Raw genomic sequence first — 16,797 nt, 5'->3', positions numbered from 1 at the left:
AGTCTGAGTTAGTCAAATTAAGTGGATATCTTCCACAGTTGCAGTCTTTTCAGGAAAAAAAATCCCTCTTTGTGTCTCGACACAAAGTGTTTTCCCGATCAGCTGGAAGGATTGTAACAAAATGAGAAAAAAGCACTTTAAAGATATTGACTATTGACAACTTTTAAATACATTTTTGTACAGAAGGAGGCTTGTGGATTTTGGCCCCCATCATTACATTTTAAGTGCATTATGAAGGGATCTTCTAATGGTCAGTATGAACAGGAGGAATGATTACAGGAAAAAAAAAAAACGTTTCAATGTTCATTTTGGGCACCTGACTATTGTTTTAATACAGGTTTCAACATTGTGAACTTATCCTTTAAATCAAAACAAATCAAACCAGCCAAGAGAACAAAGAAATCAAATTCTAGTATAATTTCCAACAAATTGTATGAAAGCTAAATTATAAAAGTTAAACTTGTATTGAAACACCACAAGTCCAGCTCTTCAGTCCATGTGGCGATAGTGTGTTACATTTAAGTATCCAAAATACACATTTCAGAAGCAATAGATTCAGATTGTCACCTCTCTTATTGCTATTCATTTTCTCAGTATCTTGAAAGTGTAGACTAGAAATGAAACCATGAAACACCACTTTTGTTATAAGAGGCAATGACGATGAGCCCTGGTAACATCATCAACATCTGCATAAACAAGCAGAACAGCAAGTTATAATCAACCTGTCTGATGTTTATAGAGGTGTTTGGGGTTATTCTGTAGCAGCCTGGTGTTATTGGCACATAATTTGATGAAGGTAAACACAGAGTGAATGACTGTGCGTAATGACACTGCACTCTGTTGTGGAACTCTGAGGCTGCAGATTTATCATCATATCTTTCTTGCTGTCTTCAGATGCTGCAGATGATCTGAAGGAGTAGTTTTTCATACAGTATAAAGCAGCTATGGACAACAGATTAATTTATAAAATGATGCAGCCTGCTTTACTGACATCAAAGCTTCACTGTAATCACATTAATCTTTAATTTGTATGCTGATCTAAACACGTCTACCGGTTGGAGAGTGTTTAATCAAAATTGTTTATTCATATCTACAGCAAAGTTTGTTATTTTTGTGTATTTTTGCTGCAAGTATTTAGTTTGCTCTTGTTGATAAATCCCTAAAGTGTCAGCTTACTGATGTTGCACCAGAAACAGTCGTGGTTCGGAGATGCCTATTCCTGTTTAAATCATAACACAACTGCCTCATTTAAATGAACCTCCAATCTGTTTGCGTCTCTCCTCCCAGCCATGCACCATGTATGGAAAGTTGAAAGGGGAAACTGAGATGAATTGTGACCCCTTCTGCCTGCCATAACTGGGCGCTTTGCACTAGGCACCAAAATACCAAAGAAGGGCAAAATGAGATTCAAGAACATACCAAACTTTTGGAGGACTGATTGTGCTGGTCATTGCAGTGCCATGAAGACAGAGCCCAACATTTCAAAAAACACAACAAAACCCAAAAACACACAAAGTAGGGACAATATTCCTGTTTGTGATCAGCCAGGAGTCAATTCAGACATGACCTGACCAGACTGGTCAGTGATATTAGCTATATGGAAGTAAGCTGATGTATTGACTGGTCATGGATGTATAGTAGGATACTACTGGGCCAGTTTTGTTGTGTTTTGTTATTTTATTTTCTAAAATGTTTTGGGGTATTTGGTTTTGTTTTTGTCCTGTTGTCGTTTTGTGAAATCTTATTGTGTTTTATGTTTTGTAGGTGTGTTTTCTGATATTGTATGTATGGTTTTGTTTTTGTGTCTTGGCCTATGTTGTTGTGTTTTGCACCTCAGGGCCACTGCATATGTCCCTTCACAACAGCAGCCCTTGACTTCTATACTGTTGTGTGTATTGATGCTGCTGCTGATGTGAAGTTTGTGTATGTGGAGGATGGATGGAGGCGGTGCTCCTACAGTACAGGCAGCAGGCAGCAGGCAGGGCTGGGCAGCAGCAGACCCGCAGCGGAGCGGCAGAGAAAGATCCAGCAAGGAGGGGACACAGTCAGTCAGACAGGGAGGAGGGACAGCCAGGCAAGAAACAAACACCACCGACAACAATACCGAGCGGTACCGTCGTGACAGCGTCTGGTTACAGCACGGAAACACCCAGGAGACAACCTTTTTTTTATCCCATGTATTTTTAGAAACAGGTGAGTATTAATCGCAGATTTGTGTTGCTGGTGGGAAAGCTGTCAGTGCGCACCCCGCCCGCCCAGCTAACTAGCGGATGATGTCTCTCTCCCCTCGGCCTGGCTAGCTCGTCTCACCGCCGGTTAAATTAGTCAGCTTTATATGAGCTCTAACGGTAACTAGCTATTTGTTGTTTTTTTCTGTAATCTGGTCGCTAAATTGAGCAGCTATGCGAAGCTAACAAGTAGCTTAAGCTTCTTATACTGTTTGACTTGTGGCTTAGTGCCAGTGTTATTAGCTAACCATCTCTCATGCTAGCTTAGCAGGACTGCAGTGCTCGTCTTTCATTATGTGTAAGCTGGGCAATATTGCTTTTTCTGGTAGTTTTGTAGCTGTTGGTGTAAAGTATTGAAGCTCACTCACCTTGATAGATGAATGCGTTAAAGGCCTCTAACTGTCATGACTTCAGTATTATAGAAATAGCTGTTTCTTCTGTAAACACCACATGTGGAGCAGTGTGCATCCCTTCAAGCTAATACAGCGGCTATTCACTTGACTCCTGGCCTCTGCTGTCTTAATCTCTGGGAAATCGCCTTATTTGTTTACACATGTGCAAAAGATACAAGTTGATTTACACGGAAACAATAAAAAAATGTGATGGAGAGGTGCAAAAAAAACCCCTGAAAGGGGCACTCTCCAATGCTGACTCAATTAAAAAATAAGTAACAAATAAAAAAGAAAGAAACAAGGTGTTTTGGTCTGTGTTGTGAAATTGAGGCATAATAAATACATAAGAGTCTAAAGCTTGATGTGATGACAAGGACCAACATGCCCCTGATCATCTGATAAGAAAAAAGGTGGACTTAAAATCATAATAAAAATAATAATTGGATAGTGGTTAACCCACATGTAGAAACACATTGGAATACTTCCTGAGAAGGTTTTTTTTAATGTGCTTGTTCAATCCATACAGATAACAGAAAATTTGCATGAGTAGATAAGGTAGTTGTACGATAAGGTGAATATGCAAACAAGAGGTTGTTGCAAATCACAACAGACTGCTGTGCTTTCTGATTATACACCTTTGATCTTCAAAACGTCAATTCTGCAGAGTAGGAGAAGTAATGTCTTGAGATTGATGACATGGCATTTTTTCTATGTAGCAGGTTTGAGTTTCATGCATGTAACTTGACATTTGACCAACCTCCAGGCTAGGATGAAGGAATCTGTATTTTGGCACAACTGCTTTTTAGCAATGCCTCATTTCTCATTGTTATTGGCACTGAACAGCTCTACTTATACATCTGCATGTTAGATGCTTTCTTCAAGGGCAAATTGCCTCTAGAGCTGGGCAATACATCTGAAGTCATTATCACATTAACAACGGGGATATTTCCTGATAGGTATGGCAAATAGATGCACAATTACATATAGAATAATCAAACAGAACTGTGCTACACTGTTATATGTCATACATGAGACCAAAGTCTTTATTGTGTAATACAAAACATTAAAAAAACAAATTTTGTTACTTTTTAATAACATCTTCTAGGAATTTGGACAGAAATGTGTAGAACAAAGATCATATCATCATGATATGATTTGGCTGAAAGTCTTTCAACGATGATATTGAATTATTACCCGGCCCTACTTGCAAATCACATTTTCTAATTCTGGTCCATCATGTTTCTTTTGTGTTACGCATCATTGCCCATCGGCAGCCCGTCGTCACCATGACAGCGGAGGAAACCATAAACGTGAAGGAGGTGGAGATCATCAAGGTGATCCTGGACTTTCTCAACTCCAGGAAGTTGCACATCAGCATGTTGGCTCTGGAAAAGGAGAGTGGCGTCATCAATGGGCTCTACTCTGACGACATGCTCTTCCTCAGGTAGGTGAACTACACCAACAGTCACAGCAGACAGTCTGGAGTGTAGACGTCTCTGGTTTCAGCTCCAAAATCTGCTTACTGTGAGGCAGAAACAACAGGCAGCTGTTGAACGTTATACGTTTAGTGTTTCTGATAGTGTCCTCTGCACTGGAGATGCTGTAACACTGCACCGCTGCATCAGATATGAAATCTGCAGTTCTACTCAGCCGGAGTATTAAATACTTTTTGATATTTCACCTCCTGATGTGAAGTGTAGATTATAGGCAGTTTTATGTTGTCATGGTAAACATTTATTAAGAAAATACCACAACAGTTTGGGAGACAGAGACTCTGAAAATCTTCACTCTTTTATATTGTGTTGTGTTTATATGTTTCAACAGAAAAATAATCTAAGTTTACCCTTTTTTGGGACTTTTTATATTAATATAACATAATACTTATATTTATATAATAAGACATGATTCCACATGCTACCTGTGTATTAACACTGCACTGTTTTCTTTTTAGGCAACTGGTTCTTGATGGTCAGTGGGATGAGGTCTTGCAGTTCATTCAGCCTTTGGAGTGCATGGATAAGTTTGACAGAAAAAGGTGTGTTTAAAGTCTGAATCACTTTCATTGTGTTCAAGTACAAGCGTATGTCTGTATGTTTTATATTTTCAGTTTATTCATTGTTTGACTTTCAGTTACGGGACCCAAGAGGTTGATGCTGACATAGCCTTCATATTAACACGGGAATACATTTCAAAACAAACAGCTTCGACACTTAAACTGCTTCTTTTTGTGTCAGGATTTCTTATATCAACTCTTGGTACTGTCATGTTGCTCCCAGGTTTCGTTACATCATCTTAAAACAGAAGTTTCTGGAGGCTCTGTGTGTGAACAACGCCATGTCTGCAGAGGACGAGCCGCAGCACGTAAGTCAGACCACTAAAGTTGGTGACTTCACTAACTGTCAGTATTTTTTATGTTATCTAAGCTTCCCAGATGACGACACAACTTTTAAAAAGGCTTTCCAACAGCACTGTTTTGTCTTCCCACTGACATGATAGTAAACACGAAGGCTCAAAATGTGTTTTTAATACATGCAGCTTGAACGAGGTTTACAATCTTTTCTGTTAATAAAGACGGGATCAGGCAGTTTGTGTGTGTGTGTGTGTGTGTGTGTGTGTGTGTGTGTGTGTGTGTGTGTGTGCGCGCTCAACAGTGGCTACATTTACATGCAAGTAATGACGAGGCTGTTTGCCACACTACAGCCAAGGACTTATCCGGATTAAACTGTTTATGTGCGCCTTTGATACGGCTTGATCGAGTATCCCTGCTTTATGTGATAAATATTTAACATATCTGTTTAGCTGTGATGTCACATCCACAGAAGTCACCAGCAAGTGCCAACTTACCGTTTCACTGAGAAGTAGATCCTGTAACCCAATATTACCCTACAAGTAACTATAACAGTTAGCAATGGATAGTGTTATGTGACACTTATAGTATATTTCAATGTAGGTTTGGATTTGCACTGATGGCACAATCAAAAAAAAGTAAGATATGACAGTGCATCAGTAACTGGTTTATAGGAGTAAATAAGTGAGTAGCATCTTAGATGGAACATTGTTTGGGTTATAGCTGAGTAATGATGTGTGCCAATCTAAAAACTCTTTACTGAATTATACATACATGTAAATATAGCCACCCAAATGCAGAAATGCATCTAAAATTGCATTAACTTATAAACATAAACAGAATGTGTTCATTCAAGCATCGTTTCTTTATAATTTATTGGTTCTAGTGACCAAAACAAATGTATTATGAAGTCTGCTGCTCATGAACCCTTTGCAGAAGCTATTAAAACTCTTTAAAGAAGTATTAAGAGGCTGGTCTAAATCACATTCTTAATTGTTAATTAAAAAAAAAAAAATCTGCCAAATCAATAAATCTAACTCACAGTCTCTCATATAATCACACGTGCTGTGACATACTTGGAGCTCATTCTGCCCTCTCTGTTCATGCTCTTAAATTAGGCTAGCTGTGGGCCTACTGTCACATGGCATAGCTGTTACTGAATGCAGCTTGTGACACTGTGCCAGAGCTTTCGTGTCCTATTAACTAGATTAGGTTTAGACTTCTTTGGACATCTGTGGACATTGTGTGTGTGTGTGTGTGTGCTCATTGGCAATATTGTGCCCAGGGGTGTGTATTGGTCGTTGTGATATGGCCTGGATTGTGTGTTAAGAATGATATTCCAGGATGGTGAGAGACAATTTTTTAGGAATCTGTAGGAAAGGTGTTTCTTCTTCTCCAAACCAGTCTCTGATTTCTGGTGCATGTTAGCCTTGAAGCAGTGTTTTTTTTTTTTCCTCAGCCTCACTGACATTTAAAAGTCATCTGTGCCTCCAATGTGCTGCCAAAGAGATAAAACTCTCTCAAAAGGCACTGAGCTTTTCTGTCAGCTATTCAGAGAGAAAATTCTCCTTAATCACATGTGAGAGTCAAAAATATCTTCTGTGTTTTTCAGTTGGAGTTCACCATGCAGGAAGCAGTCAAGTGTCTTCATGCCCTGGAGGAGTTCTGTCCCTCTAAAGATGACTACAGCAAACTGTGTCTGCTCCTCACCCTGCCTCGCCTCACAAACCACGCCGAGTTTAAGGCAAGGAATTTGAATGTAGATTGAGGCATTTATACTCAAAAGTTTCTCAATTTGACTCTTTTTAACAGTCTGCTGTGACTCAAAGCATCTTTTTATTCTCTGATACAATCTTCTGCATCTTAAATAATGATTCTATAAGACTAAATGATATTACAGTAATATATTTTGTTGAGATGTTGTGTTTGGCATGTATGTTTCGTTCTGATTTCTCTGCTGGTGTCCTCCAGGACTGGAACCCAAGCACAGCCAGGGTGCAGTGTTTTGAGGAGGCCTGCACCATGGTGGCCGAGTTCATTCCTGCAGACAGGAAGCTGAGTGAGGCTGGATTCAAAGCAAGCAGAGATCGACTTTTCCAGCTGGCTCTTAAAGGAGTCCTCTATGAGTGCTGTGTGGAGTTCTGCCAGGTTTGAACTATTAAATCCAAACATAGATACAGTCTGAGTCAAAAGTTTGGACACTTTCCTATTCCCTTGAATGGGAAAGTGTGTCCAAACCTGAACTCTAAAAGCAGTTTGTGCCTCTGAACTGCTAAATAACTACATCACAGAGTGGTTAGTGGTTAAATTGCATCAAAATAAATAAGTTAAGCCGTTCTTGTTCGTTTGCAGAGCAAGGCGACGGGTGAGGAGATCACAGAGAGCGAGGTTCTCCTGGGTGTTGACATGCTGTGCGGTAATGGCTGTGACGACCTGGACTTGTCCCTGCTCTCCTGGATGCAGAACCTCTCCCACAGCGTCTTCTCCTGCGCCTTCGAACAGAAGCAACTCAATATCCACGTGGACCGCCTAGTCAAGCCAGCAAAGACTGGCTACGCTGACCTCCTCACCCCACTCATCAGCAAATTGTCTCCATACCCCTCCTCCCCTCTTCGCCGCCCACAGTCCGCCGACACCTACATGTCACGCTCCTTGAATCCAGCGTTGGACGGGTTGTCCTACGGGCTGTCCGGCCAGGATAAGAGAGCAAGCGGCGGGGAGGCTGCGCCAGGTAAAGGGGTCTCTCCCATGTCTCACTCATTTGCCAACTTCCACTACCCCGGAACTGGGGCACAGAGCCTGAGCAGGAGTCTCATGATGGAGAGCTCCGACTGCCACAGCATCTTCGAGGAATCCCCTGAAACGTAAGGATTCAGATTTGTAGTTGACCATATTTCTGTTCATCTGAAAAAGTTTCGAGACATCGGTTTTACGCAGCACCTTGTCAGATGTCTTAGTTACGCTTATGATCACAGAGGCACAGCAATCCTCTTTTGCTTTTTGTCTGTTTTTCTGTGTGAAGCTCAAGGACAGAAACACCCGTGGATAAGATGATGAGTTCAGGTGGAGCTCAAAACGTGCGTCCTGCCTCAGCTCCGGGGGAGGATGCACCTTCAGCTAGCTCCGCTGACAGCAGGAACGAGGTAAATCCGAAACATTACCGGCATTTGATATTCAACTTGTTAGACCTGTTGTATGTCACACATCACTTAACAGCTGCTGTATTTTTTTCCCATATCCTTGCATTGTTTTCTTCCCTTGATGGGTGTTGCCTCCAGTGAATGTCTAAATATAGGCCAGTTCTGATGAATCTTTTCAGAGTGATGCGTCTGAGTCATCTCCCTCCAACATATTTGACAGTGACTCCAGCCCAGTCACTGTCAAGGCTGACATGGCTGCTAGGTGGTTGGTTTTTCCTTTTTTATTGAAGGGGTCCTGTGGAGTTTTTCTGGTTACATTCAGCGTTATCCACCAAAATGCACTGTGTGTATCCTTTAGGCCTAACAAACATGTTACATGCATTTCCTTCCTCCATAAAGCATTTGCAATCATTAGTTTGCCTCCACCAAAATGCGTTTCTCTTCTTGTTGCTTCAGTCGGATATTCGAGCTTCACTGTGCAGAATAATGCATGTGTAGAGTTTGACTTTCAGATGAAGAATATTTGCATGTTTATAGATTCAGGATTTTTCGATGAGGGAGAAGGAATAGATGCAATTTTAATGGTTTTTAATGAGATTATTGAACTTTTTTTGTGGAAAAAACATATCAGACACAAATAATGATTCAAAGCAGAGTGTTTTATATACATCTTAAAACATCTGGACGGGATCTTTAAAAATTTGAAACCTGCATTGTTTACATCCATTGTTACATGCTCGCAGCCTTCTTCTTCCCTTCCTTTGCTGGTCACGTTTCTGTTTTTCTTGGCGCAGCACTGCTACATGTGGATCAGTGGAACAGTGTGAACATTAGCTTGTGCGTGTACACGAGAGCAAACAGAACAGTAGCCTACAAATAAAAGCTGGTTTCAAGGTTTATCTGTTGATGAACAGTGACAGTTGACAGTTTTTGGTGGTAATGTAGAGAGAAGTGTAGCAATGCGCAGCAAACTAGCGACAGCAAACTAGCGACAGCAAACTAGAAAACATGGATGTTGGACGATGTACTCAATTTAAAGTATTCAAAAAATAGTTTTTTCAAGTGTTTTACGAAGAAGGCAATACATTTAACACATTTGTTACACCTCAAGGATACACACAATGCTTTGGTGGCTTATAGATACAAATGTTGAATTAGTTACACCTAGTTTGTCAAAAAATATTTGTCAATTTTAAGTTCATGTTTCATAATATAGTGATTATATATTATATGATGGGATATAAAGCAGCTGTAGTTGTGTTAAGTAGCCAGACAGTAACAAAGGAGACAGGGCAGGGCACTAACAGGGGAAAACAAGCCCAGGTGGGATATGATCTCGGGTCAGTGGGGATTACTTGACTCCCAACCACCAAAATGAATGAGTCATTACTGCCCTCGTGTTGCCTGTAAACACAGTGTTAACACAGTATCTGTTTCTGTCGGCCTCATGCTTTTCTATTCTCGGCCCGTTGTGCAGCACAGTGTGAAGTTCGTGCTTCGCTCTGCCTTCCCCGTCACCCTGGAGACACAAAGAGGCCAGAAACAGAAGCAGACTTTGGGGCCTCTGTGATCTTACTGTCACACTCCTACCCTCTCTTTCTTGTTTTCCTCTCTAGCCTCCATCCTTTTCCAGAGCTGGCACAGTGCCCGTTTCTCTCCCCTCCCCAAACATAGATCTGTTCCCATCAGATTGTCAGGACAGGAAGCAAAGGGAAGAGAGGGGAAGTGACCTGTCCTCGGCTCTCAGTCTCAACCTTTGTCCTTCTCTATTACCTGAACTGACAGAAGAATGTGGTGGAGCTGGGTTCATCTGATCACAATGCTGCCTTTGAATAGTGTTAATAGGAGTTGGCTGTGGCCTGGTTCAGCTGTAAGCCTCATTTGTACAGACCAATCTTCATATTTTCACCTATACAAAATGACCTACCCTGCTTATTTAGAATTAATGCAACAGTAGGTTTAATACATGGAAGACTAAGAAGACCTATGTACAATACAAAGTTAAAATGTAATCTATGTATTCTTTCATAATGCATGAACAGTTCTGTGTTCGATCCTCAGCTTCGGGACTCTACGGAGAAGTATGAGGAGTATTATCGCCAGCGTCTTCGTGTGCAGCAGCACCTGGAACAGAAGCAGCAGCAGAGGCAGATGTACCAGCAGATGTTGCTGGAGGGAGGGGTGCAGCAGGACCCTCCACCCAGCGACATGCAGCACAGCCTCACAGAGAAGTTCCTCAACAGGTAAAATCACCACAAGAGAAAGTTAAAATGATCTTCATCAGTGATTTATAGACACCTCTCAAGTCACATTGGTGGGCTGCTATGTTGGGGTAGTTCTGGTTTAGCTTTCCTGAATTAAGCTTGCTAATTACTGCAGGGCTTTTTAATATCTTCATACAATAGGGGGGCAGCTGTCAGACATGAGGAGTTGTACATGTTAACGCCCTGATAATAATGAATCCCATGGGGCTCCCCCACAACAACACACACCTCCCCCAAAACCCATCTCCAGTCCACACTCTACCATCTGTGGACAATTGTTTCCTACAGAAATAGCACCTGTCTGAAACATCTACCGTTGCAACTTAAGCATGCTCTTAGCCTACTACAAGAGTACATTTAGATCTGACTCCATGACAAAAATAACATGGGGAATTAGTTTATTTTTTTGCTCTATCATCAGGACAAAGGCCCTTTGATTTCCCCCCTTGAGAGTTCCTTTCAGCCCCCCCTCTCCCTGTCTCTGTATCCTCTGCATTATTCACAAGGCTAGATGTGCATAATGATATCATTACTTCAGTTTTCTTTTGTCCTCTGCCCTTTATATTTTTAACTAGATTTAACTAGCTTGTCTACTACAGTCTGGAGGCAAAAGTTAAATGTGAGGTAGCTTTCCTCCTTTTTCTTATGTCAAAAATACAACAAAAGATAACAAGAGTAAGAAATATAAAGAGGAGGGGGGGGGAGCATTTATGGAGATGGATTTAATGAATGTGTGCTGGTGCTCCTCAGGTCCATCCAGAAGCTGGAGGAGCTAAACGTGGGGATGGAGAATTTAGGAGAGGAGGTGAAATCTCTGGCCCAGCAGTGCAATGGCAACGGGAACACAGCCCCGTCTGAGGACAATAACAACCCTCCATCTGTGACCACGGAGCAGAACAGGACCCAAGGGGGAGGGGTGCTCAGCAGCACCCCACAGCGCACCATAGGAGGCCGCGTAGTCCCACCCCCAGATGAGTCCCCTGTCGTCTCCCAGAGGTAGGGGTGACATCTTTGTTTTCATACCGGGGTTGGTTGCAGGGCTAAATTAGATGATGATTGTGTTTTGTGTTTTTTTTTGTTTTTTTTTTGACAGTGAGCAGAAACAAAAAGCAAGTCAACAAGGTGACTCTCCAGGCTCCTTAACCCGGAGTAAAGAGGTAGGGATGCACACAAACGCATCAACACAGCAGCCACAGCAAAAATAACCTTTGAACAAATCTGTCAGAACTGCCGTAAATAATTTATACTTGTCAGTGTTTCACTGCGCTCAGTAATAATCCTCAAGTTATTTTTGTTTATCCACTGTTTTTCAAGGCTAGTTCGTCTCAGGTTGTCACTCATTGTCTCACATTTTACCTGTTATTACTGTCACAGTTACCCTCTGGTATTTAGCAGAAACAAGTGTTAACCAGCACTCTCTGAACGTCATATATCTTGATTTTAAAGTTGAGCACATTCCTCTTGTTTCCGTCATAATATAAGACGATCAAAAGTAATGCTCATTTCACTCAGCAGATTATAACATTTCATCTGAACAGCAGTGATGTCACGTTGGCATCATGACAGTATGGATGTCATAGGGTAGAGAAGATCAGAGTAGATTATACCGCTAATTGCATGTACTCTGTGTGTTTTTTTAATAGGATGACAAACCAAAAAGCCTGTTTGTACCGGTGCATTCTCTAGAAGATACTCAGGCTGTTCGGGCTGTTGCTTTCCACCCGTCTGGAGCGCTCTACGCCGTGGGGTCCAACTCCAAAACGCTACGTGTCTGCGCTTATCCAGAAACACTAGACACAAGGTAACATGTGAGCAGTCAGCCCGAAAAAATGATGGTGAACTTTTTTGTTTTTCTTATCAACAGTAGGATAGAAAGAGAGTAGGAATCCTTGATCTTAAGGAGAAAGAAGAGTGCTTTTTTTTTTTTTTTTACCTTTTTTGTGTTGATGCCAAATTGCACTTCACAAGCTCCATAGCTGTAGGGCTCTGGTGAAGATCTGGTGACTGAAAATTTACACAATAAACTGTGTAGAATCTAAAACTGAAAACATTTTTTTTTATCTTAACAAATGTTCTGCTGGAGCACCTTCTTGTGTTAGGGTAGTGTGCAGTAGCTTTGACATTTTTGTAAATTCAAATAAATTTAAATAAATTTACAACATACAGTAAAAGCAGGCACAATAGAATATAACTTTATTATCCCGCTATAGCAGGACATTTGTCTTTGTCTCACCATAAACAACAACAACACAATAAAAAACAATGAAGAGACACACAAGGTCAGACATCAGCAGTACATCAATATACTGTCTATGCAACAGTTATACACAGTACAGTTCAAGGAGATCCCCCAACATGGTGATATTGTAGTGCTGTTTGTTCATTATATTGATTTCATTTGGTACAAAGGATCCCTTGTATATTTTTTGTTGTCCTATAATGTCCAGAAGGCATTAACTCAAATTCAGAATAGTGGGGATGTTCAGGGCTATTAACAATAGACAGAGCTTTCCTGTATGCAGCAGTATTATACAAAGCAGCTAATGACCTTTGCTAGTGACCTAATATTGTCCCAGCTGCTTTTACAATCCCAGCTAATTTGTTTTTATTTGCCACAGTCTTGTTTCTTCCCTTCACTAATTTATTTTTCCTCGTCTCCGTTCTGTCTGTCCTCGGCAGGTCAAGTCAAACAAAGCAGCCAGTTGTGCGCTTCAAGAGGAACAAACACCACAAAGGTTCCATCTACTGTGTGGCCTGGAGCCACTGCGGGCAGCTGCTGGCTACAGGCTCCAATGACAAATATGTTAAAGTCCTACCTTTCAGTGCAGAGACGTGCAACGCCACGGGTGAGCGTACTCTGCATGAATGCGCTCTGATAGTCTTCTTTGATGGTGTCAGCACTCATTAAGAAGGTATCTTATTCTGGTTCTAGGCCCAGACCTGGAGTTCAGCATGCACGACGGCACCATCAGAGACCTGGCCTTCATGGAGGGTCCAGAAAGCGGAGGAGCCATCTTGATCAGCGCTGGAGCAGGAGACTGTAACATCTACACCACCGACTGTCAGCGAGGACAGGGCCTGCACGCCCTCAGCGGACACACAGGTACATTAACAGCCTCTGACCTCTCAACCTGAAGACTAGAGTCAAATATAGAGAGGTGTCCTCTGCTGTGAGTGGTGGGAAGTTTGATTTGTGGGTTTTGTGTCCAGGTCACATTCTTTCTCTTTATACGTGGGGAGGCTGGATGATCGCCTCCGGCTCCCAAGACAAGACGGTGCGTTTCTGGGACCTCAGGGTGCCCAGCTGCGTGCGAGTAGTGGGAACTGCTTTCCACGGCTCAGGTATGGTTCATGCTCTGTGTGTCATGAGTTTCACCTCCGTGTTTGCAATGTCTTCGCTGGTTTTAGAGCTACACCTCTCTTCTTTACTCCACAGGCAGTCCTGTTGCCTCGGTAGCAGTCGATCCTAGCGGTCGTCTCTTAGCAACAGGGCAGGAAGACAGCGCTTGCATGCTGTATGACATAAGAGGAGGACGCATCGTCCAGGTGTATCGGCCGCACACCAGCGACGTGCGGTCTGTCAGGTTCTCTCCTGGAGCTCACTACCTGCTTACCGGCTCCTACGACACAAAGGTCATGGTCACCAACCTCCAGGGTACGTCTAACCTGCCGACAGATAAATGAAAAGCCCACATTTCCACTCTGGCAATGTACAGTACTGTCTTTAATTTTCGGACACAAGGGGTGTCCTGTTTTACTGTGACCGCAGATATGAAATGGGTCGTGCTTGTGTGTTTACATCTGTGTACTTATAGGGGACCTGACAACACTTGTTATGCATATGATCCATATGATGCAGCTTGCATGTCTTTATGGCATTTCAGTATGTCAGCTGTATAGTAAATCAGTATGCAGGTACAGTAGATTTAAAGCTGTTGGCACATTTGATCATCTCCTTACACTCTGTGCATTCGTTGGCTTACCATGAGGTGCAGCTAAGTGCTTTATGTGCAGAAACATTAAGCATCAAATGAACGTTTTTGCTGCAATGTGCACGGTTTTCTCACCTAAGCAGATTGTGGCTATTAATGGAAATACCTGCTGTATTCCCAATAATGTACATGTGCACATTATTTCAGCATCTATGATGAAGAAAAGTATGTTTTTCCCAGATTTTAGTCTTTAAAGATAAGCAGAAGAGAATTGACTTCAAGCATCCCTCTGGCTCATACTGTGTATTTCTGGGATTACTGATCTACTGTATTATTTAAATATAAATCTGGTGATACTCCATATTTTTGTTATTGTCAACAAAACAAAAATACCAAAATCAAACATTACTGTATTCTGTCTCTTAATACCTTCCATCTTCCCTACCCAGTGGTACTCTGCTCAAAGCCCATTCACTTCTACTGAAGCTGCAAATATTAAAAAAGAAGAAAAAGAAAGTGACACAAATATATATAGTTCGATGTTTTGGGGGGTTGGAGGGGGACCAATTTCAGCTGCGGATTTGGTGTGCTTAGTAGGATCATTTCATTGTTGGTTTTGGTCTTTTCATGGGATTTGTTGATAATAAGACAAATATTAAATATCACCAGATTTGCCTTTTAAAACATTACAAATATTAACTTTTGCATTTCTAGCAGAACTCAAGTTATTGTGACTGATGTGACCAATATGAACCTTCAGTCGTCCTCCACATAAAAATATCTTAAGTCTTTAATCTAATGTGGGATGTGTGTCTTGATTTTGAATCTGTTTCCTGTATGTGTGTCCAGGTGACCTGACCAAGCAGTTGCCTCTGACCACGGTGGGAGAGCACGGCGACAAGGTGATACAGTGTCGATGGCACACACAAGACCTGTCCTTCCTCTCATCCTCTGCTGACCGCACTGTCACACTCTGGACACACAACCCATAACAAACACACGCACACGCACACGCACACACACACACACACACACACATTCCCCTAAAAAAAACTAAAAAAAACCACTTCTCCTCCCACATCACCAACACTGTCCCACCCTTTTAACACACTCGACAAAAAAAAGTCACAAACAAAACAAAAACCACACAAACAGGTGAATGAGCCTTTCCCTCCTGTCTGTAGGAAAGCAAATGGATTCAAACACATCAGAAGCACATGCTGCATGTTCTCCTTTTTCTTTAGATCGCTCACGTTTCATCGATCACACTTATTGTCGTCATCTTGAGGGTCAAACGGCAGAATCATTCCTTACTGTCACTCATCACTTCATCCTTTAAATCCACGTGGTGACATCTTAAACTCTCACCTCCTGCACACACCAGTCAGTTGCTACCATTGACTGTATATAATATATATATTTATATACAGTTAATGGTCGCCACATGTACTTCTACTGAAGAGTTGTCGAGGATAGACAGGACAGAGTGCTTTGCTCATGACGGTGCCTTTCTTGAGTTTCCATAACAAAAAATGTTGTTAAAAAAAAAGTAAATATGGTCATTTTAGAAGATCAATTTTGTTAAATCGTACATTCCTTCTTTTTTTTGCATATCATTTTCTTACAGCTGGTGTTATGCTGCTATTGTTTGGGGAAACAAGTTGAATTTATGGTGTAAAATGTAATTTTTCAGTGTGTCAGTAGTGAGCTTTCCCTGTCGGGAGGCGGAGTCTGTGGCAGACAAACTATCTGTCGATCAGTCAGCTGTTGCTTCCCCCCAGTGGGATGTACTGATGTCTCATGTTACTGTATCCACTGCATCACTACGACTCAAAATGTGTAAATTAGCTTGTGCATTTGTTTTCAATTTGAAAAATCAGTGTTTTTGCGCTGAAGCTGTTACAGTGTCTTGCAATGGCTTGCTTGCAATGGAAGATTGTTATTATGTCGCCATCAAAGGGAAATACCAGTGTAATTTTTGGTTGAGCGCTCTAGCAATTCAGTTTAGGATTTTTCAGTGTTCAAAAGCTTTGGTTTGTCTCCTGCTGTATTAATGTAACAACAGTAGGTGGCAGTATTTACCCCTAACAAGGGTCTAACCGTATGCACAATGAAATCTGGATGGAAGCACGGGTGTTTAGATATTTAAAACCAGTATTTCGGGCATTTGCATTGTCTTCTTTTCTTGTATTTTACATGCGCACTTTGTCTTCTAACAACGTTTTATCTTCCTGATTTACTTTTAAAGATGCATATTTAAGTTTTTATGCTTATGTATAGTATATTGTTTTAACAAATAAGGCCAAACTAATGCGTACATAGATGTATTTATTTCAGTTGTGTTTATGTATGTACAGTTATTAGTATGTTTTTGAAATGCTAGTGGCTCTTGTATCAAGCCTTTCTAATTCTTGTTTTTAAAGGTGACTTTAATTAATTCAAGCTAACTGAATGAGTCTGCTGGTACGTTCAATAAAGTGTCTTTTACACAAGC

At 41.4% G+C, this 16,797-nt stretch overlaps 1 protein-coding gene across 2 annotated transcripts; it reads left to right on the top strand.

The window, feature by feature from the left end:
• Positions 1 to 1,904: 1,904 nt before the first annotated feature.
• Positions 1,905 to 16,795, top strand: wdr47a (WD repeat domain 47a). Of its 2 annotated transcripts, none has more exons than XM_067605659.1 (17): positions 1,905 to 2,193; positions 3,895 to 4,064; positions 4,572 to 4,655; positions 4,897 to 4,981; positions 6,580 to 6,711; positions 6,939 to 7,115; positions 7,320 to 7,831; positions 7,990 to 8,110; positions 10,169 to 10,350; positions 11,122 to 11,367; positions 11,465 to 11,528; positions 12,015 to 12,172; positions 13,051 to 13,217; positions 13,304 to 13,474; positions 13,582 to 13,713; positions 13,808 to 14,026; positions 15,153 to 16,795. In XM_067605659.1, the coding sequence occupies exons 2-17, from the start codon at positions 3,907 to 3,909 to the stop codon at positions 15,293 to 15,295; spliced, it is 2,751 nt and encodes a 916-aa protein (XP_067461760.1). In that variant the 5' UTR covers positions 1,905 to 2,193; positions 3,895 to 3,906; the 3' UTR covers positions 15,296 to 16,795. The 2 variants fall into 2 exon arrangements, with proteins under 2 accessions (XP_067461760.1, XP_067461761.1); XM_067605660.1 differs by lacking the exon at positions 1,905 to 2,193 and adding an exon at positions 2,218 to 2,348.
• The last annotated feature ends 2 nt before the right edge of the window (positions 16,796 to 16,797 follow it).

The sequence above is a fragment of the Thunnus thynnus genome, chromosome 12 (genome assembly GCF_963924715.1).
Source record: "Thunnus thynnus chromosome 12, fThuThy2.1, whole genome shotgun sequence".
NCBI lineage: Eukaryota > Metazoa > Chordata > Actinopteri > Scombriformes > Scombridae > Thunnus > Thunnus thynnus.
This window is presented reverse-complemented; position numbering and strand designations above follow the sequence as displayed.

Excerpts from the sequence above, each read along its gene's own strand:
- wdr47a (XM_067605659.1), top strand. The coding sequence starts at position 3,907 with ATGACAGCGGAGGAAACCATAAACGTGAAGGAGGTGGAGATCATCAAG. Across the intron at positions 7,832-7,989 it reads TTCGAGGAATCCCCTGAAAC|CTCAAGGACAGAAACACCCG; the intron begins GTAAGGATTCAG and ends TTCTGTGTGAAG. Across the intron at positions 13,475-13,581 it reads CGCCCTCAGCGGACACACAG|GTCACATTCTTTCTCTTTAT; the intron begins GTACATTAACAG and ends TTTTGTGTCCAG.